At 40.3% G+C, this 23,685-nt stretch overlaps 1 protein-coding gene across 4 annotated transcripts in view; it reads right to left on the bottom strand.

Annotated features, from left to right (window-relative positions):
- Positions 1-23,685, bottom strand: part of TMEM50B (transmembrane protein 50B) — a 37,061-nt gene that overhangs the window by 5,247 nt on the left and 8,129 nt on the right. For 3 of the 4 annotated variants that reach the window (XM_070366687.1, XM_070366711.1, XM_070366691.1), the window contains 4 exons: positions 13,006-13,145; positions 10,914-11,026; positions 9,562-9,629; positions 2,533-2,625 (listed from right to left, as the gene is read on the bottom strand). In XM_070366687.1, coding sequence (XP_070222788.1) covers positions 2,533-2,625; positions 9,562-9,629; positions 10,914-11,026; positions 13,006-13,104 — 373 coding nt within the window. In that variant the 5' untranslated portion in view covers positions 13,105-13,145. The remainder of the gene's footprint in view (positions 1-2,532; positions 2,626-9,561; positions 9,630-10,913; positions 11,027-13,005; positions 13,146-23,685) is intronic. The other variant, XM_070366735.1, reaches the window with a different exon arrangement.

Raw genomic sequence — 23,685 nt, 5'->3', positions numbered from 1 at the left:
AAGAAATCTACAACAAAACTGAAGTAAGAAAATGCCAATCTTATTCTCTTAAAACAAAAGATTACTTTCATTCTGGATAAAAGACAAAGAATTTACTAGATTTTCTTTTTGACTTAAGTATTTGCTATGGTTTCAGCTACATCTGAACTGCTGAGGAAGCAGCAGCTCATCCGTCACGTCCCATGGCCAATAAATACACAATTGTCAGAAACACACAATGTTAGAAGTACACAGTGATAGAAATACACAACGTTAGAATATGCAATGTTAGAAAGAGGCAAATTACATTTCTGATGATCTAACAGTCTGTTCAGCTCATTTTCCTTCATAAATTTAAGAGTTTTATTTCATAAATCTGACACATATGCAAAAAGAATCATTAGAATTCATCATCATATTCTCCTGGAGAAAAGAGTCACTCTCTTTCTAAGAAGGAAAAAGAAAACATTGGAAATGATTCAAATTTTTGTGGATATTAACTTTTATAAAACAATCAATGTTGATTAAAAATACTAGGTAGGATGAAGAAATATTCAGTTTGTAGCCTTTGAAATCACAGCAAACAATACAGCTACATGGTTAAAAGCTCCAAGTTTGAGCCGTACCCTGGGATCTGAATCCCAACTCTACCACTGACTAAATGCATAATTATGGGCAAATTATTTAACCCATTATCCCTTACTTTCCTCATCTGTAAAATGGACATTGTAAGCACAGCTACTGCACAGAGTGTGAGAGGTGTAGACTGCGCACAGCTCTCATGACACTGCTTGCTCATGAAGCACTGTGTGACTGTCAGCTGCTACTATCAGTAACAGTTCCAGGAAACCTGTACACTAAAAGATGTGAACTACGTGTTAGAAATGCTCTCTGAAGTAAATGCATGTTCAGTTTGCAAACTAACATGTAGACATAGGGAATTCCTCGGTGGTCCAGTGGTTAAGACTCTGAGCTTCCACTGCAGGGAGTGCGGGTTCAATCCCTGGTCAGGGAACTAAGATCCTACAGGCTGTGTGGTTTGGCCAAAACACTTTAAGTATATGTAATAAGCAGTGCTGTAGGAATATGAAAATGAATATGAATATGAAAAGGAATATGAAAATCCATAATCAAGAAATGTCTCAATATATACTGGATCTTTAAAGATTAAGATACAACCACTAAAGGGAATTCCCTGGCGGTCCAGTGGTTAGGATCCTGCACTTCGACTGGTGGGGGAAGGAAGATTGCGCATGCTACATGGAACAGGCCAACATATGCTACATGGTACAGCCCAACAACTGCAAGCTCCATAGTATTTTTAATTAACTAAAATAACACATTTTAGATACATTTGGTGAGTGGTATTATTTAAACATTAGTCAACCACTGACCTCTTACACCTATTAATTTTGCACAAAATGAGAGATGAAGGTATTCCAAAATCTAATACTGATCAACCTATGATACTTAAGGGATCCTATCACTACATTAAAAGGTCAGCTGGGGGTCAGGAAAAGGAGATGTGACAGTTAAGCAGAGTGACAAAGAGATTCCAAAGACAGAGGCATCAGATGATGAATAAAGTGTTATCTGAAACTGATCCTATCTTTGGAGTGAAGGGGGAGAGCCAGTTAAAGGTTCTTCTGATGCTTCCAGGAGTACAGGGTACAACTGGGTCCTGCTTTTCAAAACCTCTCATCGCCTCCCTGATGAAAAGCTGTGGTGACTGAAACAGTCCTAAGACTCAGAACAGTGTACTAAGAGCTTGCTCCATTGCATCAACAGTTTCTACATGAACGCTACACACGTCTTCAATCCTGCACTTAAAAGACTCCCCTTGTACCTATGAATGAAAAATTAGAGACTGGGGTTGGAGAGGAGATGTATCAGTGGACAGAAAGATACTGGTGTCCATAACACCTTATCTTGAAATCCTTGGGGCCAGACATGTTTTAGAACTCAGAATTTTTCAGATTTAAGAATGATAACACAGGGCATATTACATAGCACCTGCAACTGGGTTTGGACCAGTATCCCACAATCACACAACCATATTCCCTCCCATAATAAAACATTTGAATGCTTATTAAAGCAAATAAAGATAATAATGAGCCCCAGGTCAATTTAAGTCAGGTTTTGCTGCCAAGCTGGTTATGAATTTCTTGACCTTCAGCACTTCATGGATTTTCAAGTTGTGTATAAGGGGCTGTAGCCCTGTGCAGGGTTCCCACTTTAAGACCATGACCCTCAGTAAAAGGCCTCTAGTGCAGAGCCTGGCTGCTTAGGGTAAGAAAGGAATGAGAACCTCGAGAGACGGCTGAGAGTTGCCTGGTCTTGTCAGTGGCTTGGATTTCCCAGCGAGCCTACCCTACTGCACTCAATGACCCCACAAGAAAGTTACATTAAACAACTTTTATTTTTACACAGAGTCTTAGCTTGAAGCTGAGTAATTACACTAAATTTTACTCCATGAGAAGATAACAGATTAAGCCACATAGAAAAGACATATCTGAATCTCTCCTACGAAAGAAAAGAGGAATAAATACTTACTCTGGGTAACATAGGCACCAAAGAGAATCCACATAGAAGCAATCAGTGACCCAAACATCAACATGAAACCAATGAAGAGCCAAACTCGAGCACCTGTGTGAAAAGCAGGCTTCATGATTTGCTCATTTCCGCAGTTCTATGTCTCAGTAATACATAACACTAGAACACACAACTTAATATACACTATGCCTATCAAAGATAGTCACATATTTATATACACCTGCTTTAATAATTAACTGAATGAAGATTTAAAAAAATAAAACTAAAAAGGGTAAAGCAATACTTGGGAAGGGAAAAAGGGTAAGTTGCCGTTCTACTGGCTAAAAAAACTAACAGCTGAGTAAATTAAAGTAGGCAGGCTTCATAAGTCTGCCTACTTAACCAAACTGATTAATTGAACCCTAACTGAAAAGTTATCCTCTTATATATTATCAAAGTAATTGTTCTATTAGAAGTAACAAATGTATTTCAGACAGCCATTACCATACAGGAAAGAGAGACTGCAAATGAATAAAGACCATATGTCCCCTCTTCATCAGTATTAATATCATGTTACTACTCGATATGGTACTAACAGCAGCCATATATCAGTCTCTCTTATGGCTGAGGTGGCAACTTGTGCCACGTATCCTTGAAAAGTTCAAGGACAAAAGCATCTCTTCAACCCCTCACTATGTAGAATTTTTGAATTTATACAACACAGAATCTCAATACAGTGAACATCTGGACACGTGAGTAGATTCAACACACGTATTGGAAAGCAAGTTAGCATTTGTGCCAGACCCTGATCACAGGTATATTGACAGCCTGTCACCCTGTGGAAGGGTTTGAATAAAGCTCCACTGGAATGAAAATAAAACCCAAGTTGATTTCCATAATAGCTAAACTTGCCTTCATTGTAGATATTCTGTTACTAAGTGAACAGAAATTCATATATTTTGGACACCAGATAAGCAGCAAGCTCAAAGCTCAGCATGGCTGGAATAGCTGATGTTTGAAAAAAACGGGTCTCCAGATTATCTCAGTTTTATCATAACACTAAGCAGATCTCCAGAAATATACAGTAATGTTTAGCTCCTTGGAGAAAGACATCTTCCAAATTCAATCACAGCTTTTTTCTAAAATAAATGAAAAGGAACTACCAAAACTCCTTGTAATTATTTTCCTTCATGTCCTTTATATGTGACCACTCAAAACTCTTCTGATAGAACAAGAAAAAAAAAACTTCCCTTAAAAAATGAGTATGCTTTTGTTTAACAAAAAATAAAAAACTAATATTTTCCCTTTTTTGCTTTGACTACAAGGAAGCTCAGAGTCAGGTTAATAAACAATTAATAAGAGTATCCATCTTGTCCTAGATTCTAAGTACAAGATCTCCTTTCTACCTGGGGTTCCTGTTCCTTCTTATTTAACATTCCCATTTGTTGTATATTTATTACTTTGATAACACTCTCCTGCAAGTTACTCTGGGAATTAAATAGGAATAAATTACAAATAAACTGTTAAAATAGTATGAAAGTGTGGCAATAACTGAGCATGCCTATAAGACAGTCTGCCTTTATTTTTTTAAGTACTAGACAGAACTTGCACTAAAGGCACCATGTATAAACTGTACTATGAACTTTAACTGAGTAGAGAATAATCATGGAATAAAATGTAATAGTCACTAAGAGTAAAAAGTACAGGCTTTGGAACCAGACAGACCCAAGACAAATACAAGTTCTACCTTTAAGCTAAAAAGCTTTGGGTAAGTTACAGCACAATTTTCTATACAAAATAGATAATAGTAACATAATCCACAGCAATGTCTGTGGAATATATTTTTAATGATCAAATAAATAAATGTGCGCTCTATGCACAACATTTTCACTTGCTAATACATGCTTTTATTCTTCATTCTCACTCATTTCTGACACTACTTGCCGAAGCTGGGGCACAAGACACGCAAGTGAGCATGTACACACAAACACACACAATGCACTTTTTAAAATAATTTTTATTTATTTTTATTTTTGGTTGTGCTGGGTCTTTGTTGCTCTGTGGGCTTTTCCTAGTTGCGAGTGGGGGCTACTCCCTAGTTGCAGTGTGGGGGCTTCTCACCGTGGTGGCTGCTCTTGCTGCGGAGCTCGGGCTCTAGGGTGCATGGGCTTCAGTAGTTGTGGCTCGTGGCTCTAGAGCAGCGGCTCAATAGCTGCAGCTCACGGGTTTAGGAGCTCCATGGCATGTGGGATCCTCCCAGGTCAGGGATCGAACCTGTGTCCCCTGCACTGGCAGTGAATGCTTTACCACAGAGCCACCAGGGAAGCCCCGCAATGCACTTTTAACTTAGGTTTGTCTGTCATTTGTCACTATCTCCAGCCTCTCCAATTCTTCAAGGATCACAATGCAAGTGAAATTATAAAATCTGCATCAGCATTTAAAGCATCAGGTGTAAAAGAAAGCTTATTTGTCCCCCTGTAACTGGCTCAGTTCACTTAGCATCACGTCCTCCAGGTTCATCCCTATTGTCACATACGGCAGGATTTCCTTCTTCCAGCCCCATGCCCTCATGTGAGGTATCTAAGACAGTCGAGCTCACAGAAACAGAGAGTACAGCAGTGGTTGCCAGGGGCTGAAGAGGGAAAGTGGGAGTCATTCAGTGGGTACATGAGATTCTAGAAAGGGCAAAACTACATTGACAGGAGGCAGATCAGTGGTGGCCAGGTAGGGGAAAGGGGGTTAAACTTTCTGGAGTAATGGAAATATTCTACACTATGACTGCAGGTGTAGTTACACACTGCGTACATTTGTCAAAATTCAAGTTGTACACCTTAAACTGAACTTTATATTTCATATAAAATTATCCTCAATTACACTGAGTAATGGTAACAGACAAGGAGACTAAACGATTCTCGACTGGATACAAGCATGACACAGTGGCTAAAAGCGTAGGCTCTGAAACCAGCCTGTCAGTGTGTAAATCCTGGCCCCACCACACTTGCTTTCTGACTTTGGACAAGTTACTTGAGCTCTGTGCCTTAGTTCCTTCACCTAAAATTGAGGACAAGATCGCTTAGCTCCAAGGACTATTGCAAAATTAACTGAGTTAATATATGTAGAGAATTCAGGCTAGTCTTTGGTACACACAAAGTATTCTACAAGAAGGGAATGGCAAATCACTTCAGTATTCATGCCTTGAGAATCCCATGAACACTATGAAAAGGCAAAAAGATATGACCCTGAAAGATGAACTCCCTAGGTCGGTAGGTACCCAAAATGCTACTGGAGATCAATGGAGAAATAACTCCAGAAAGAATGAAGAGACGGAGCCAAAGCAAAAACAACACCCAGTTGTAGATGGGACTGGCGATGGAAGTAAAGTCCAATGCTATAAAGAACAATATTGCTTAGGAACATAGAATGTTAGGTCCATGAGTCAAGGTAAATTGGAAGTGGCCAAACAGGAGATGGCAAGAGTGAACATTGACATTTTAGGAATCAGTGAACTAAAATGGACTGCAATGGGCGAATTTATATCTACTACTGTAGGCAAGGATCCCTTAGAAGAAATGGAGTAGCCCTCATAGTCAACAAGAGTCAGAAATGTAGTACTTGGATGCAATCTCAAAATCGACAGAATGATCTCTGTTCGTTTCCAAGGCAAACCATTCAATATCACAGTAATCCAAGTCTATGCCCCAACCACTAATGCTGAAGAAGCTGAAGTTGAATGGTTCTATGAAGACCTACAAGACCTTCTAGAACTAACACCAAAAAAAGATGTCCTTTTCATCACAGGGGACTGGAATGCAAAAGTAGGAAGTCAAGAGATACCTGGAGTAACAAGCAAATTTGGCCTTGGAGTACAAAATGAAGCAGGGCAAAGGCTAATAGAGTTTTACCAAGAGAATGCACTGGTCATAGCAAACACCCTCTTCCAACAACACAAGAGAAGACTCTACACATGGACATCACCAGATGGTCAATATAGAAATCAGACTGACTATATTCTTTGCAACCAAAGATGGAGAAGCTCTATGCAATCAGCAAAAACAAGACCAGAAGCTGACTGGGGCTCAGATCATGAACTCCTTATTGCCAAATTCAGGCTTAAATTGAAGAAAGTGAGGAAAACAACTAGACGATTTAGGAAAGACCTAAATCAAATCCCTTACAATTATACAATGGAAGTGACAAATAGATTCAAGGGGTTAGATCTGATAGACAGAGTGTTTGAAGAACTATGGAGGTTGGTGACATTGTACAGGAGGCAGTGATCAAGACCATCCCCAAGAAAAAGAAATGCAAAAAGGCAAAATGGTTGTCTGAGGAGGCCTTACAAATAGCTGAGAAAAGAAGAGACACGAAAGGCAAAGGAGAAAAGGAAAGATATACTCATTTGAATGCAGAGTTTCAAAGAATAGCAAGGAGAGATAAGAAAGCCTTCCTCAGTGATCAATGCAAAGAAATAGAAGAAAACAACAGAATGGAAAAGACTAGAGCTCTCTTCATGAAAATTAGAGATACCAAGGGAACATTTCATACAAAGATGGGCTCGATAAAGGACAGAAATGGTATGGACCTAACAGAAGCAGAAGATATTAAGAAGAGGAGGCAAGAATACATGGAAGAACTATACAAAAAATATCTTCATGACCTCATGACCTAGATAACCATGATGGTGTGATCACTCACCCAGAGCCAGACATCCTAGAACGTGAAGTCAAGTGGGCCTTAGGAAGCATCACTACGAACAAAGCTAGTGGAGGTAATGGAATTCCAGTTGAGCTATTTCAAATCCTAAAAGATGATGCTGTGAAAGTGCTACACTCAATATGCCAGCAAATTTGAAAATTCTGCAGTGGCCACAGGACTGGAATAGGTCAGTTTTCATTCCAGTCCCAAAGAAAGGCAATGCCAGAGAATGTTCAAACTACTGCACAATTGCATTCATCTCACATGCTAGCAAAGTAATGCTCAAATTTCTCTAAGCCAGGCTTCAACAGTATGTGAACCATGAACTTCCAGATGTCAAACTGGCTTTAGAAAAGGCAGAGGAACCAGAGATCAAATTGCCAACATCCATTGGATCATTGAGAAAGCAAGAGTTCTAGAAAAACATCTACTTCTGCTTTATTGACTACGCCAAAAGCCTTTGACTGTGTGGATCACAACAAACTGTGGTAAATTCTTCAAGAGATGGGAATACCAGACCGCCTGACCTGCCTCCTGTGAAATTTGTACGCAAGTCAGGAAGCAACAGTTGGAACTGGACATGGAAAAACAGACTGGTTTCAAATCGAGAAAGGAGTATGTCAAGGCTGTATATTGTCACCCTGCTTGTTTAACTTATATGAAGAGTACATCATGTAAAATGCCAGCTGGATGAAGCAAAAGCTGGAATCAAGACTGCCAGGAAAAATATCAATAACCTCAGATATGCAGATGACACCACCCTTATGGCAGAAAGCGAAGAAGAACTAAAGAGACTCTAGATGAAAGTCAAAGTGGAGAGTGAAAAAGTTGGCTTAAAGCTCAACATTCATTCTAAGCAGTGTTTTATTTACATTGCAAATGTTTCAATGTATTATATTTTCTTTACCATTAAAGTTCAAAAGATTTTCAAAAAAAAAAAAAAGCTCAACATTCAGAAAACAAAGGTCATGACATCTGGTCCCATCACTTCACAGCAAATAGATGGGGAAACAGTGGAAACAGTGACAGACTTTATTTTCTTGGGCTGAAAAATCATTGCAGATGGTGACTGCAGCCACGAAATTAAAAGACGCTTACTCCTTGGAAGAAAAGTTATGACCAACCTAGACAACATATTAAAAAGCAGAGACATTATTTTGTCCACAGAAGTCCGTCTAGTCAAAGCTATTGTTTTTCCAGTAGTCATGTATGGGTGTGAGAGTTGGACTATAAAGAAATCAGCAGTGCTGAAGATTTGATTCTTTTGAACTGTGGTACTGGAGAAGACTCTTGAGAGTCCCTTGGACTGCAAGAAGATCCAACCAGTCCATCCTAAAGGAAATGGGTCCTGAATATTTACTGGAAGGACTGATGCTGAAGCTGAAACTCCAATACTTTGGCCACCTGATGCAAAGAACTGACTCCTTGGAAAAGATCCTGATGTTAAGAGATTAAAGGCAGGAGGATGAGGATGAGATGGTTGGATGGCATCACCGACTTGATGGACATGAGTTTGAGCAAACTCCTGGAGTTGGTATTGGACAGGGAAGCCTGGTGTGCTATAGTCCATGGGGTCGCAAAGAGACGGACATGACTGAGCAACTGAACTCAACTGAATTCTGCAAGTGCTTGCTATTATTCCTAATCATCGTTCAAAATTCCTTTCCCACGTATTCCCAATTTCTGACTATAATTACAAGTTACCCTCCCTCATCCTTAAAGGCTAGAAACAGGATGTCTAGTCCTGTACTGTTCATATACAGCAAGAAAATTCCACTGGAAACAAACCCCTGGATTCTAATAGAATGTGTTATAGTCGGAATAAAAAAAAAATACTATTGGATGACAAATCAAAAGATTTCAAACAAAAAAATGTGTATGTAGACAGCATGATTGTTCTAGACACTTTTGTTGTAGTCTATGGGTTGGTTATTCAGGTGATCAGAACTAAATGTGAAACACGCTGTAGCCCTAAGTTTGATCTCTTAATGTGTTCATACTTTGGTGTTAGATATTCACAATCAGCTATATTGTAAGTAATATTATTGGTCAATATTTGGGATAAGAATAAATCCATCATTAGTATAGGAAGAATAACCTGGAGTCAAGATCCACTGATTCTGAGTGGTATATTTTATCTATATACTATGGGCAATATAACATGTCAAAAACCAGTAACTTTAACTTTCTTAAAGTTTTAAATAACAAAAACTTTTAAACTTTTAATAAAGCAAAACATTAAAAATTCTACATAATCATTACCATCCCTAAATAAAGACTCACAAGAGGCTTTGTTTTTTCTACTGATAAATCCCTCTTTCACTAGCATACAGTAACCACTCAAAAGGGCCTTACCTGTTCTTCCTAAACAGCCGCTCTCATAGCTGTCACCTCTCACCTGAGCGTTGGACACAGCGTTTATCCTAGAACAATACAAAATCATCCAATAAGCTTTCAGGCTGCTAAGAGAGTCACAGATATTTAGAAGGGTATATCTTTTTCACAAGTCATTTAGAAGAGAAACATTTTCTAACTAAAGTCAACATCTAAATAACTGAATGTATCTTTTAACTTAAATGTCCTAATGGATAGAAATATTACAGTAGTCTTACTTTACTAAAATACACCCAGAAAAGATTTAATTTTCAGGGATTACTATCACGTGCCTCCAGAGATTATGCAAGAGACTTCGGTTTTCTGATTTCCTTGCCTATTTTACATGAGTGGCCTGCTGTGTGTGACCCCATTTTAAGGCTCTCACTATAACCAAGAGCTCAAAAGTTTCTCTTTGTGTTAAAAGTCAAGTGTCTTTCTCTCATCCATTTCTCAAATTCAGAGAACATGTGGTTTACGTATAATAAATAGGCTCACTTTATTCAGCTTCTCTTTCCACTTTTGTCAGAGCAGGTTCATTTGTAGCAGGAATTGTCTTTACTTAGCATCCTGAATGAATATAAGTAGATCCATCTTCTACAAATTTAAACGTTTTTAAAGCTCCTGACTATAATAAAATTATACAATCTTATGTTTAACCTAGTTTTTAAATTATTAAAAGACATCCATGAAAAACTTCTAAACTTTTAGGAAGTGACAGAATGGCTAAACCTGAAAATGATTTAATAGAAAAGCCATAGATCAATCTCTTAATTTAAAGGTTAATCCTGTCCTCCCCCAAATACTAGCAAATATAGTCAATAATACATTTAAATAATATTCCATGGTAAAAGATGAATATATGAGAATATTCAAGGATTACTCCCCTCCTAAAAAAATCTACAAATGTACAAACTTGATTAAATCTAAAATGCCAATGATTTTTAAGATGCACCATTATTTTTCATGCTGCCAAGGAAAAAAATTATGAATTATAAGATACCAATGACTATGAGAAGCATGCTGATATTCAGAGATGTTAAAATACAAAAAACAGTCTTAAGATCTATAAAACATAGTAATTTGTCAGTTTAACAAATATAAGATCGAAAATCACATGCTGAATCATTATAGAGGATAAAAAGATTATCTGACCAAATTCAACAGTCATTCTTGATTTTTAAAAATTTTAATAAAATGGGAATATAGATATACGCACATATATATCTATCATGTTAAAGACTCAATCGAAGTTATTCCAGATAGCATTAAACTTTTGAGAAAAAAAAGTTTTTAGAAAAATAATCTTGAGTTGAGAGTTACCTCATACTTACATGAAGAAAGCCAATGTGGAAAACACACCACATGTGTGAAAGGCATGGTTCAGCTGCTCTGGCTTCGGATACACTACAGCTGCATCAATCATTATCCACCAACCGGTAAAAAACTTGGGAAGGAGAAAGAGCCCATGTCGTTAAAACAGCACTAACACTAACACTTTGGTTTACGTGTTCCTTAACATTTCACGTTTTCTATGGGCCATATAATTGAAACATACAATGAAATATGTCTACTTGGAGTTTTAGATGCTGAAATATAAAAAATAAGAATCCCTTATTTACTTCTTTATAGTGATGAGATAAATCCAACTAATCAAATCGGTGTAAGATTCTGATGTCCTGCTCTCAGTGTAAGATGAAAAATTTATTATCTAGGAATGAATTATCTGCTTCTTTCACCATAAATTTATATACAACCATAAAATACACCATAAATGCACCATAAAATTATACACAACCAAAGCTCTCTTAACTAACCAGTTCCCTGATTACCTGGTTTCACTCTCTTGTTCATATTAAAAAGCACTCGGACATTCCTTTTTAATGTGACCAAACACTTTCGTTTCCACAAATGAGTTGCCACGTCTCCAAGAAAACATCTAAGCTTGCTATGATTTTAATTAATAGGCAATTTGATTAAATACTGTAAACTGATTAAATATGAGTTTGGAAAATGTAAAGTTTCTATGTAAACTAGGCTGAACAGACAAAGTAGAAAAGTTACTAAGGAATTTCATAGGCAAATTAAGTGCAGGAGAGATGACCCTAGAGAGCAAGAAAAACTTAGAAACACCTAAAAGACTTCTGCATGCATACTGCTTCACAGTTATCTTTAGTTCTTGTCCTACTTATTTTTTTTTTCTATTGGACTTCAGGTGTAGACCTATACACTGAAAAAGAGAAATTTACATTAAGTGTAACAGATCTTTCTGGTCCCAGCTCAAGGTGGTTGTGGTTTCAATGATGAGCTCCCCAAAGGGAATGTAACTCATTCCAGGCCTTGGAGGCACCAGAATACATTTAGCTTCAAAATGAAAAGTTTTATAACAACAGTCTTCAGACCAAGAAAATTAATGCAAAACTTCATGATGGAGTATGCCAGTATCATAAAGAAGCTCTGGAATGACGTGTAAAATACAGCAAGTATCTTATTCAGTGGGACCTGGGAATGCTTGATTTCCATCACAAGATTGGCCACGATCTGATTTTTTTTGGGGGGGGGGTTGGCGCTGTGCCCTGTGGCTTCCCTAGTGGCTCAGAGGGTAAAGAATCCGCCTGCAATGCAGAAGACCAAGGTTCGATCCCTGGGTTGGGAAGATCTCCTGGAGAAGGAAATGGGAAAGTCCCATGGACAGGGGAGCCTGGCAGGCTACAGTCCATGGGTTCCCAAAGCGTTGGACACAACTGAGCAACTTCACTTTCACTTTCATTGCGGCATGTGGGATCTTAGTCCCCTGAGGAGGGATGGAGCTCATACTCCCTGCAGTGGAATCGTGGAGTCTTAACCACTGGCCCATCAGAGAAGTCCATGATTTAATTTTTTTGAAGCTCAAAGATTAAGTACAGGGGGTGAGAAGGGACTCTTTATACCATTCTATTTTTGTCTGTATGTTTGATATATTTAGTAAAAAGCGTTTTAAAAAAAAAAAAAAAAAAACTTCCCTGGTGATCTAGCAGTTAAGAATCTGCCTGCCAGTGCAAGGATCACGGGTTCAATCCCTGGTCCGTGAGGATCCCACATGCAGAGGAGCACTAAGCCCGTGCACCACAACTACTGAGCCCGAGCACTGGAGCCCCTGAGCAGCAACGGCAGAAGCCCGTGTGCCCTAGAGTCTGTGCTCCTCAAGGAGAGACGTCATGGCAACGAGAAGCACAGGTGCTGCAACTAGAGAAGGCTTGCACGCAGCAACGAAAACCCAGCACGGCCAGAAACTAAATAAATAAATATTAAAGCAAAAAAGGAAGGAAAAAACTACTGCCTACAAAAACTGTATTATCTTGGTTATTCATAGTGCAAAGGAATCGTGGTCAATTTTCAGGGGGAAAGGTGAGGCATAAATGTCACCAACGACGCCTTTCCACTTACCAATATACCTGCAACCACAGAAGCCACTGCATTTCTTCTCTCACTCCAGTCGATGCACTCACATTCCGGCCAACGGAAATTATCTAGGAAGCCTGCCATTTTCACCACTGAAGCATGGATTTTTCATTAAATACTATATTCTTAAAAAAAAAAAAAATCCATGTAAGGAAATATTTTTAAGAAGTGAAATATTGTACTCCTTTCTTAAAGCTTTAAAGAACAACTTACTTCGGGTCTTTATCTCCTATAGGTAAGAAGAAAAATTCAGTACTACACTGAGTATCTATTGAGATGTACCTAAGACTGCTAAGACACAAGAGGGCGCTTACTAACAGTATCTGTTAAACGAGCAGGGTGTTTTTAAAACGTGTCTGCAAAGTCTCTGACACTTCTCCAATTGAGAGGTGGATCTATGTACCTTCCTTTGAATTGAGGCCAACGATAAAGGTGGGTCGAGGGCTTCCCTGGTAGTTCAACTGGTAAAGAATCCACTGCAATGCAAGAGACCCCGGTTCAATTCCTGGGTCAGGAAGATCCCCTGGAGAAGGAACAGGCTACCTACTCCAGTATTCTTAGGCTTCCCCTGTAGCTCATATGTTAAAGAATCTGCCTGCCTGGGTTCGATCCCAGGATTGGGAAGATCCCATGGAGGAGGGCACAGCAACCCACTCTAGTATTCTTGCCTGGAGAATCCCCATGGGCAGAGAAGCCTGGTGGGCTACAGTCCAGGGGGTTGCAAAGAGTCAGACATGACTGAGCAACTCAGCACAGCACAGCAAAGGTGGGTTGACCAACAAAGTAGAGAAAGTGATGCCATGTAACTTCTCAGACTAGATCATACAAGGTAAGGAACACTAAGACCAGAGTCCTGGTTCCTTCATGAAAAATCCAAGGCCATGGTACTGTGAGCAGACCACATATAGGTGTTCTGGTCTAGTGCCAGGTGGCGGCCCAGCCAACAGCTAGCCCCAAACACTGCAATATAAACTCTCTTAAATACCTGACTAACCGCTCACTGCAACTAGAGAAAGTCCTCACACAGCAACAATGACCCACTGTAGCCAAAAATAAATTAATTAAATTAAAATCCAATGAACAAAAGCATCTTAAAAAGCATTCAATATCATTAGTCATCAGGGAAATGCAAATTAAAGAAGTATCACATCCACTAGAAGAGCTAAGATTTTTTAAAAATATTGACTGTTGCTGGTAGAACAATTGGAAATCTTACACAATTCTGAGTGCAATTTCTTACAAAGTTAAAAATAAACCATCCTATAACCTAGCAATTCCATTTCTAAATATTTACCAAGGGAAGTAAAGACATATGTCCACATACACAAAAAGACTTTTACAAGCAAGTTTAGAGCAGGTTTATTCATATTAGTTCCAAACTGAAACAACCTAAATGCTTAACAGAAAAACAAATGGATAAACAAATTATGATCAATCCATAGAATGGAATATTATTCAGGGACAAAAAAGGATGAATAATACATATAACCACACAGAAAAAAAACCTCAGAAACCTGATTTATGTGAAAAAAGGCAGACACAAAAGAGTATATACTGTATGATGCTATTTAAATGAAGCTTAAGAGACAAAACTAACCAATGTTCCCAGAAATCAAAACAGTGATCGCCTACAGGGACTGAGAACTGACTACAAGGGAACTTTTTTTTGTGAGGGAGTGATAGAAATGGTCTATATCTTGGTTGAGATACTGATTATGCAGGTACATGTATTTATCAAAAGTTACTGAAGTGTACACTTAAGAGCTGTGTATTTTACAGTATGTAAATTTTACCTACAAGCAGTTTTATTTTTTAATTTTATCATTTAGATACGCTTTAGCTGCACTAAAGACTTACTCTGTATGCATTATGGGTATGTTTCATCAAGATAGTCTGCAGACATGGAGATGAACTGTTATCAAAGATTAAACATTAACTAGTTAAAAAGCAAGTTTAGGGGAAGGTCACCATGAATTTAAGACAATGTCTGAAGGTTAAAACAAAAGTCGTACTTCTTATTGTAAAATTCATTTCCCAAGACTTACCCAGTGGTCCAGGGGTTAAGAACCCACCTTTCAATGCAAAAGATGTGGGTTTGATCCCTGGTCGGGGAACTAAGATCCCACATGCCTCAGGGCAACTAGGTCTGCACGCCGCAACTACTGAGCCCATTCGGCCCAGAGCCTGCGGAACCACAGCTAACGAAGGAGCACGCCACAGTGAAAGATCCTGAAAGGTCCCGCATACTGCAACTAAGACCTGACTCCGCAACTACTGAGCCCATTCGGCCCGGAGCCTGCGGAACCACAGCTAACGAAGGAGCACGCCCACAGTGAAAGATCCTGAAAGGTCCCGCATACTGCAACTAAGACCTGACACAGCCGAATAAATAGTCTCCTTAAAATTCATTTCAGAAAACATACAGTCATCCCTCGGTATATACAGGGGGTTTGGTTTCAGGACTCCCCTTGGATACTAAAATTTGTGGACACTGAAGTCCCTTATATAAAATGGCATCAGTTCAGTTCAGTTCAGTCACTCAGTCGTGTCCGACTCTTTGCGACCCCATGAACCGCAGCACGCCAGGCCTCCCTGTCCATCACCAACTTCTGGAGTTTACCCAAACTCATGTCCATTGAGTCGGTGATGCCATCCAACCAGCTCATCCTCTGTTGTCCCCTTCTCCTCCCGCCTTCAATCTTTCCCAGAATCAGGGTCTTTTCAAATGAGTCAACTCTTCGCATCAGATGGCCAAAGTATTAGAGTTTCAGCTTCAATATCAGTCCTTCCAATTAACACCCAGGACTGATCATCTCCCTTAGGATGGACTGGCTGGATGTCCTTGCAGTCCAAGGGACTCTCAAGAGTCTTCTCCAACACCACAGTTCAAAAGCAACAATTCTTCGGTGCTCAGCTTTCTTTATAGTCCACTCTCACATCCACACATGACTACTGGATAGCTTTGACTAGACGGACCTTTGTGGGCAAAGTAACGTCTCTGTTTTTTAATAAGCTGTCTAGGTTGGTCATAACTTTTCTTCCAAAGAGCAAGCATCTTTTAATTTCATGGCTGCAGTCACCATCTGCAGTGATCTTGGAGCCCTAGAAAATAAAATCTCTCACTGTTTCCATTGCTTCCCCATCTATCTGCCATGAAGTGATGAGACCAGATGCCTTTACCTTCATTTTCTGAATATTGAGTTTTAAGCCAACTTTTTCACTCTCCTCTTTCACTTTCATCAAAAGGCTCTTTAGTTCTCCTTCGCTTTCTGCCCTAAGGGAGGCATCATCTGCATATCTGAAGTTATTGATATTTTTCCTGGAAATGTTGATTCCAGCTTTTGCTTCATCCAGCCCAACATTTCACATGACGTACTCTGCATATAAGTTAAACAAACAGGGTAACAATATACAGCCTTGATGTACTGCTTTCCCAATTTGGAACCAGTCTGTTTTTCTATGTCTAGTTCTGTTGCTTCTTGACCTGCATATAGATTTCTCAGGAGGCAGGTCAGGTGTGGTCTGGTATTCCCGTCTCTTGAAGAATTTTCCACAGTTTGTTGTGATCCACAGAGTCAAAGGCTTTGGCGTTAATGCAGACATTTAAAAAAGTATTTTTGAGGGACTTCCCTGGTGGTCCAGTGGTTGAGACCCCATGCTTCCAATGCAGGGGGTGCAGGTTTCATCTCTAGTTGGGGAGCTAATATCCCACATGCCATGTGAAAAAAACTTTTTTTATATTTATTTCTGAAAAACATAGAATGGCATGAGTAAATGGTAATGACTAAGTGAAAAAAGCAGGTTATTAAAACTATCTATTGCATTATTTCCTTTTTAGAAAAAAGAATCAGCAGTATAAACACACACATGTGTAAAAATGCTAGAACGACAAACACCAGTACTTCCGTAATATCATTTACATATGGATGATAATAAGATGTGTGTGTTTTTTAGTCTATTTTCAAAGTCTGCTGCACTGAGCATGAATTACATTTTTTTAATGCAAAGTGATTTTTAACATTAACACTGTAATTAAAACTATGAATTGTTGATTCTTCTTGCCTGTTGAAACCTCTTATATGATGTACTATGTCTATAACTATGTTTAATAAACAAACTTTTTTGAGGTCAAGGAAATTACCGATATGTTCTCCCATAAAACTGACCCTGGTAGCAATTTTTAAAAAACAAGATTATTAAACTGAACTAAAGGAAGTTTTCTAATACATTCAGTTCAGCTCATTTCAGTTCAGTCGCTCAGTCGTGTCCGACTCTGCGACCCCATGAATCGCAGCACACCAGGCCTCCCTGTCCATCACCAACTCCCGGAGTTCACTCAAACTCATGTCTATCAAGTCGGTGATGCCATTCAGCTTTAGCATCGGTCCTTCCAATGAACACCCAGGACTGATCTCCTTTAGGATGGACTGGCTGGATCTCCTTGCAGTCCAAGGGACTCTCAAGAGTCTTCTCCAACACCACAGTTCAAAAGCATCAGTTCTTCGGCACTCAGCTTTCTTCACAGTCCAACTCTCACATCCATACATGATCACTGGAAAAACCATAGCCTTGACAGACATTAGACAGTCATTATTGCCACTCCTAAAAGGTAACTCTTTATAAAAAGAAATGAGTCTTTTTTTGTTTTTTTGCCTGTGCCATGCCGCATACAGGATCATAGTTCCCCAACCAGGGATCAAACCTATGCCCCCTTAAGTGGAAGCTCGGAATCCTAACCACTGGACCACCAGGGAATTCCCAGAAATGAGCCCTTTTTAGAGGGCATTTTAAATGATTCTATTGTGAAAATTTCATTTCCAAACAGTTAGTTTAGGAAACCAAAGGACAGCTGAAAAAGGCAAGAGGAGAAAACAACAAATACTTGAATAATATATAAACATGGTCTGAACAATTTCCATATACACCCAAGTCCCAAAATTCAAAATTCTTTCCTTTGACCAAACTTTCATACTACCATCTGTTTGTTCATCTATCTTTGCACTAGTTGCCAAATGATGTTAGGTGCTGTGTATACAAAAATGATTACCACAATCAACGTAAAGAATTTAGGGGACATTGTCAGAAGAGTAAATGTGCTATAAATATACATAACCTATGGGCTGTAACATAAAAGCGGTATAATAGAAATATAAAAACAGTGTTACAGAAGAGTTGCCAGGAAGAGTTGAGGGAAGTTTAATAAAGGAAAAATAAACTTGGCTGAGTTTTAAAGCAACAATAGGAATGTGATAGATGAAAAAGAAGGAATAAAATATGTGAAATCATGTAGGCACACAAGAAAACAGGGTAGAGTTTATGGTATTTCAAAGAGTGGTGGTGGTGATTAACCTGTATGGAACAAGATCAAGAAGACTTTTTCAGCCTATGCAAATCTGACCTCTACCCTCGAAGCCAGGGATTAGCCAACTTCTTCTGTAAAGAACCAGAGAGTGCACATTTTTGGCTTTGCAGACCAAACGATCTCCGCCAGGACTATGCATCTCTGCTGTTATACAGCACAGACACTATGTGGACAAATGAGCATATGCCTGTATTCCAATAATACTTAATTTACAAAGCAAGCAGCAGACCAGACCTGGCCCACAGCTCGGAGTCTGTAGGCCCTTGCTTTGAGAACTAGGGAACTGCCAGAGGCTTGTAAGCAGGGAAGACAAGATCAGTGCTGTGATTTGAAAGATAATTCTGGGAGCAGGAGTATGGAGAAGGGACTGAAAGAATATGTTAAAGACACCTTCTAGACAGAAAGAGAATAAGGATATGAACTGAGGCCAGACTGGTACAGGCTAAAGGGTTTTGTTTGAGAAATACTAGCATGGTATTATCCACAAGCAAGCAAGAGCTAAGAATGACTACGTTTGGGTGCTCAATGCCTGGCAAGACACCACTAACCGAAACAGGGAAGGGAGAATGGGAGAGTTTGAGCATAATGGGCTTGAAATGATGAAGGGCCTGCAGGTGGAGAGGTGCCAAAGACATGCACAGAGGAACAGTGGTTTAAGACAGAAAAAGAGGCTGGAGGTTTGCAGTGATTAAGTGGTAGCTGAACTCATGGGCGCAGCTAGCGTATCTGGAGGAGGAAACGTGGAAGAGGGCGGAGGACTGACTCGGTGCTCATCTGAGACTCCCTTCCTTCCTTCCTTGCATCACTGTGTGCCAGGCATCACAGCGGACTACACACAGTGGGACTTAACCAGCACAAAACTCCTCTAGAACATGTATGGAGTACTTACAGAACATGCCTTACAAGCAAGGTACTGTGGGAAAAACGAAGATGAATAAAACTTGGCACCCATCATCAGGAGGTGAACAAACTGGCAGAGAAATCAACTGAGATGTTTTTTAAATCGTTACAATTTGTAAAAAAAAAAAAAAAAAATAACTGTTACCCCCTCACCCCCAAATCAGGAAATTAACAAAATTTAAATACTGTCCAAGATAGTAGGTCTACATAATCAGACAACTGACTCAAAAGAGACAGAAATAAAATCTATGGGAATTCGCTGGTGGTCCAGCGCTTAGGGCTCTGTGCTTTCAAATGCCGAGGGCCCAGGCTCAACCCCTGGCTGGGGAGCTAAAGTCCCACAAGCTTCACGAGGCGGTCAAACTAAACGTGTAAGAGTCATACAGAGTAAAACATACATCTCCCCACCTCTACGACTACTACTGGCTGTTAGTTACAAGGTGCTTATCGGTTACAGACAGCTCCACTCCATCCTCGGAGGAACTCTTTGCACAGACTATTCCACTGACTCCTCACAAATACTCTAAGGCAATTACTAAGATTCTATGGTATTACTAAAAAAAGGTTTAGAGAAGAACTGGCCCAAGGTCACACAGCTAGCAAGAAGGAAAGCCAGGATTCCACTGAAGCTCACATCTGATTCCAAAACCCATTTTGTGACCATTACACTGTACCTATGCCAGAGAGATTCACAGCATTCCTCTCATTTCTGGTTTCTTAAGCAGAAAGTTACTATCCTACTGCCTGTGGTGAAGAGAGCAAGAAAAACAAGATGGAAGAGAAAGGGCCCCAATTTACAGGAACCCTGTGACCACCCAGAAATAGAAGAAAGCCATCCAATGAGATCCACAATGACAGTGTGATTACTGTTGATTCAAATCTTGCCAAGCGAGTCTGGAGAATACAAGCTCTCTTCTTGGGTTGCTACAAACCTGGTTTCTGGGCACTCACAGTGTGAATATTTTATAGGCCTTAAGATCCAACAGAATGAATTATTCAGAGAGCTAAAGCACTTTTGGAAAAGACATTTTACATACTTAATCTCAGGATGCTTCTTTGCCTTCTCACCTATAAATCATCTATTAAACAGAAATAAAATTTAGGAAGTAGCATCAATTTTGGTAAAAGATTTAAAACTAAAAGCCAAAGTAAAGGACAGGGAGCTTAGGTTTCTAAGGAGACTCTAATCCTGTAGCTATACAATTTGCCCCAGTAATATCCTTAACAACTTTTAATTATTCAAAACATGAATTATTCAAAATGGTGAACCTTCCCTATACTGCCTCCCTATGCAGTTGATTCACAGATTTACGTTTCCATACATCCAACTACTTGCCTGACACCCTCTGGCTGTCTCAGTCACTTCAAAATCAGCAGGTCCAAACACAAATTCAAATGCATGGTCCCCTCCTCCAAATCTGATCCTATTCCAGTATTCTCACAATTAATGAATCACCAGTCATTCGATTACATAAGCCAGAAATTCAGGTGTCTTCCTCTTTACTTCTTTCTTACCTCTCACATCCCTTACCTGATTGTGCCTCCTTTAACTCTCTCAGGGCTTCCCTGTGGCTCAGTTGGTGAAGAATTCGCCTGTGATGTGGGAGACCTGGGTTTGATCCCTGGGTTGGGAAGATCCCCTGGAGAAGGGAAGGGCTACCCACTCCAGTATTCCGGCCTAGAGAATTCCATGGACTGTATAGTCTATGGCGTTGCAATGTGTTGGACATGACTGAGCAACTTTCACTTAACTCTCTCAAGTCTAACTTCTCCACGTCTCCCTTCCAGCACCATCACCTGAGTGATGGAGAGAGGTCCCTCTCCCACCTGTCCCATGACAACAGGTACCCAACTGATCCAGCCTCACCCATCGTGCCCTCATCAATATGTTCCCCATACCACAGCTAGAATGTTGTTGTTGCTTTTAAAAGGCACAAAGCTGGCATCTCCTCCCTGCTTAAAACCTTTCACCGTCCTTCCATTTCTAAAGACAAAGACGCTGTAGCACGGCCCAGCACTTTTTCTCCTCAAGCTGCTCTTGAAATAGTTTCTCCTCTCTCTCCCAATGATCCTCGTTTTTCTTGTAGTGCCTTACACTTGCTGAATCACCCCATATAAACCACATCCTCTCCGCGTGAAACCTACCTTTCCACCCCCAGCTCACCTGGTTAACTCCTACTCATGATGCCAGATGTCCCCTTAGTTGTGACTTCTCCACTCAAACATCAGCTTTCCTTTCATTCATTCAAGGTTTATTTAAGGAGTGCCGGCTACACGCCAGGCCCTGCTGTGGACACTTAAGATACAAGAATGAGAAGATAAAAAGCACTGGCCATGTGGAGCTTTGGCAGTGCGAAAGAAGGGAGATGGGAACGACACAATAAACGTAATTGCACACACCTCACACGCTAGTAAAGTAATGCTCAAAATTCTCCAAGACAGGCTTCAGCAATACGTGAACAGTGAACTTCCTGATGTTCAAGCTGGTTTTAGAAAAGGCAGAGGAACCAGAGATCAAATTGCCAACATCCACTGGATCATGGAAAAAGCAAGAGAGTTCCAGAAAAACATCTATTTCTGCTTTATTGACTATGCCAAAGCCTTTGACTGTGGGATCACAATAAACTGTGGAAAATCCTGAAAGAGATGGGAATACCAGACCACCTGATCTGCCTCTTGAGAAATTTGTATGCAGGTCAGGAAGCAACAGTTAGAACTGGACATGGAACAACAGACTGGTTCCAAATAGGAAAGGGAGTACGTCAAGGCTGTATATTGTCATCCTGTTTATTTACCTTATATGCAGAGTACATCATGAGAAACGCTGGAGTGGAAGAAGCACAAGCTGGAATCAAGATTGCTGGGAGAAATATCAATAACCTCACATATGCAGATGACACCACCCTTATGGCAGAAAGTGAAGAGGAACTCAAAAGCTTCTTGATGAAAGTGAAAGTGGAGAGTGAAAAAGTTGGCTTAAAGCTCAATATTCAGAAAACGAAGATCATGGCATCCGGTCCCACCACTTCATGGGAAATAGATGGGGAAACAGTGGAAACAGTGTCAGACTTTATTTTTCTGGGCTCCAAAATCACTGCAGATGGTGACTGCAGCCATGAAATTAAAAGACGCTTACTCCTTGGAAGGAAAGTTATGACCAACCTAGATAGTATATTCAAAAGCAGAGACATTACTCTGCCAACAAAGGTTCGTCTAGTCAAGGCTATGGTTTTTCCTGTGGTCATGTATGGATGTGAGAGTTGGACTGTGAAGAAGGCTGAGCGCCGAAGAATTGATGCTTTTGAACTGTGGTGTTGGAGAAGACTCTTGAGAGTCCGTTGAACTGCAAGGAGATCCAACCAGTCCATTCTGAAGGAGATCAGCCCTGGGATTTCTTTGGAAGGAATGATGCTAAAGCTGAAACCCCAGTACTTTGGCCACCTCATGCGAAGAGTTGACTCATTGGAAAAGACTCTGATGCTGGGAGAGATTGGGGGCAGGAGGAGAAGGAGATGACAGAGGATGAGATGGCTGGATGGCATCACTGACTCGATGGATGTGAGTCTGAGTGAACTCCGGGAGTTGGTGATGGACAGGGAGGCCTGGCGTGCTGCGATTCATGGGGTCGCAAAGAGTCGGACACGACCGAGCGACTGATCTGATCTGATCTAGAAAATGATAAATGCCATGCGGGAAACAAAGCAGACTAGGAGCACTGGGAGTGTGGACTAGAGTGGGGCCAGCTGAAAGGTCAAACTGGTGGACAAGGTAGGCCCCCTTGAAAAGATGACACCTGAAGGCATGGAGTTAGCCTCGTGAGTATCAGACAGAACAACAGCAAGGCAGAGGCCCCAGGGCAGGACGGGTTATTCAAGGAGCAACACGGAAGCAGGCGAGGTTGCAATGGAGTCAGTGAGCTGGGAAAGTAGACCAGAGAGGTAACAGGGTAGCCTCACAGGCTACTGTGAGAACTTTCGTCTTTACTGATTAAAATTGGGAGCCCTAAGGGAGAAGGCAATAGCAACCCACTCCAGTACTCCTGCCTGGCGAATCCCATGGACAGAGGAGGCTGGCAGGCTGCAGTCCATGGGGTCGCTAGGAGTAGGACACGATTGAAGCGACTTAGCAGCAGCAAGGGAGTCTGAGAAGTCTGCCAAACATTTAAAAGCATCCCTTAGGCTGTTGTGGGGAGAACAGACTGCCGGGGGAAGAGTGGAAGGAGCGAAACCAGTTAAAAGGTTGTTGAAATAATCCAAGTGGATGATGATAACGGCTTCCATGCTCTCCTGACTCCATGGCCAGATCTAATTCCCCTAGCATTTCAGTATTAATCTTCTATGTGATCAATACCTACCTCCCTCTGAAGAAAGTAAGCTCCACAAAGGACACCCACATCCGTTTTT

This window comes from Bos mutus, chromosome 1, assembly GCF_027580195.1.
Source record: "Bos mutus isolate GX-2022 chromosome 1, NWIPB_WYAK_1.1, whole genome shotgun sequence".
Classification (NCBI taxonomy): domain Eukaryota; kingdom Metazoa; phylum Chordata; class Mammalia; order Artiodactyla; family Bovidae; genus Bos; species Bos mutus.
This window is presented reverse-complemented; position numbering and strand designations above follow the sequence as displayed.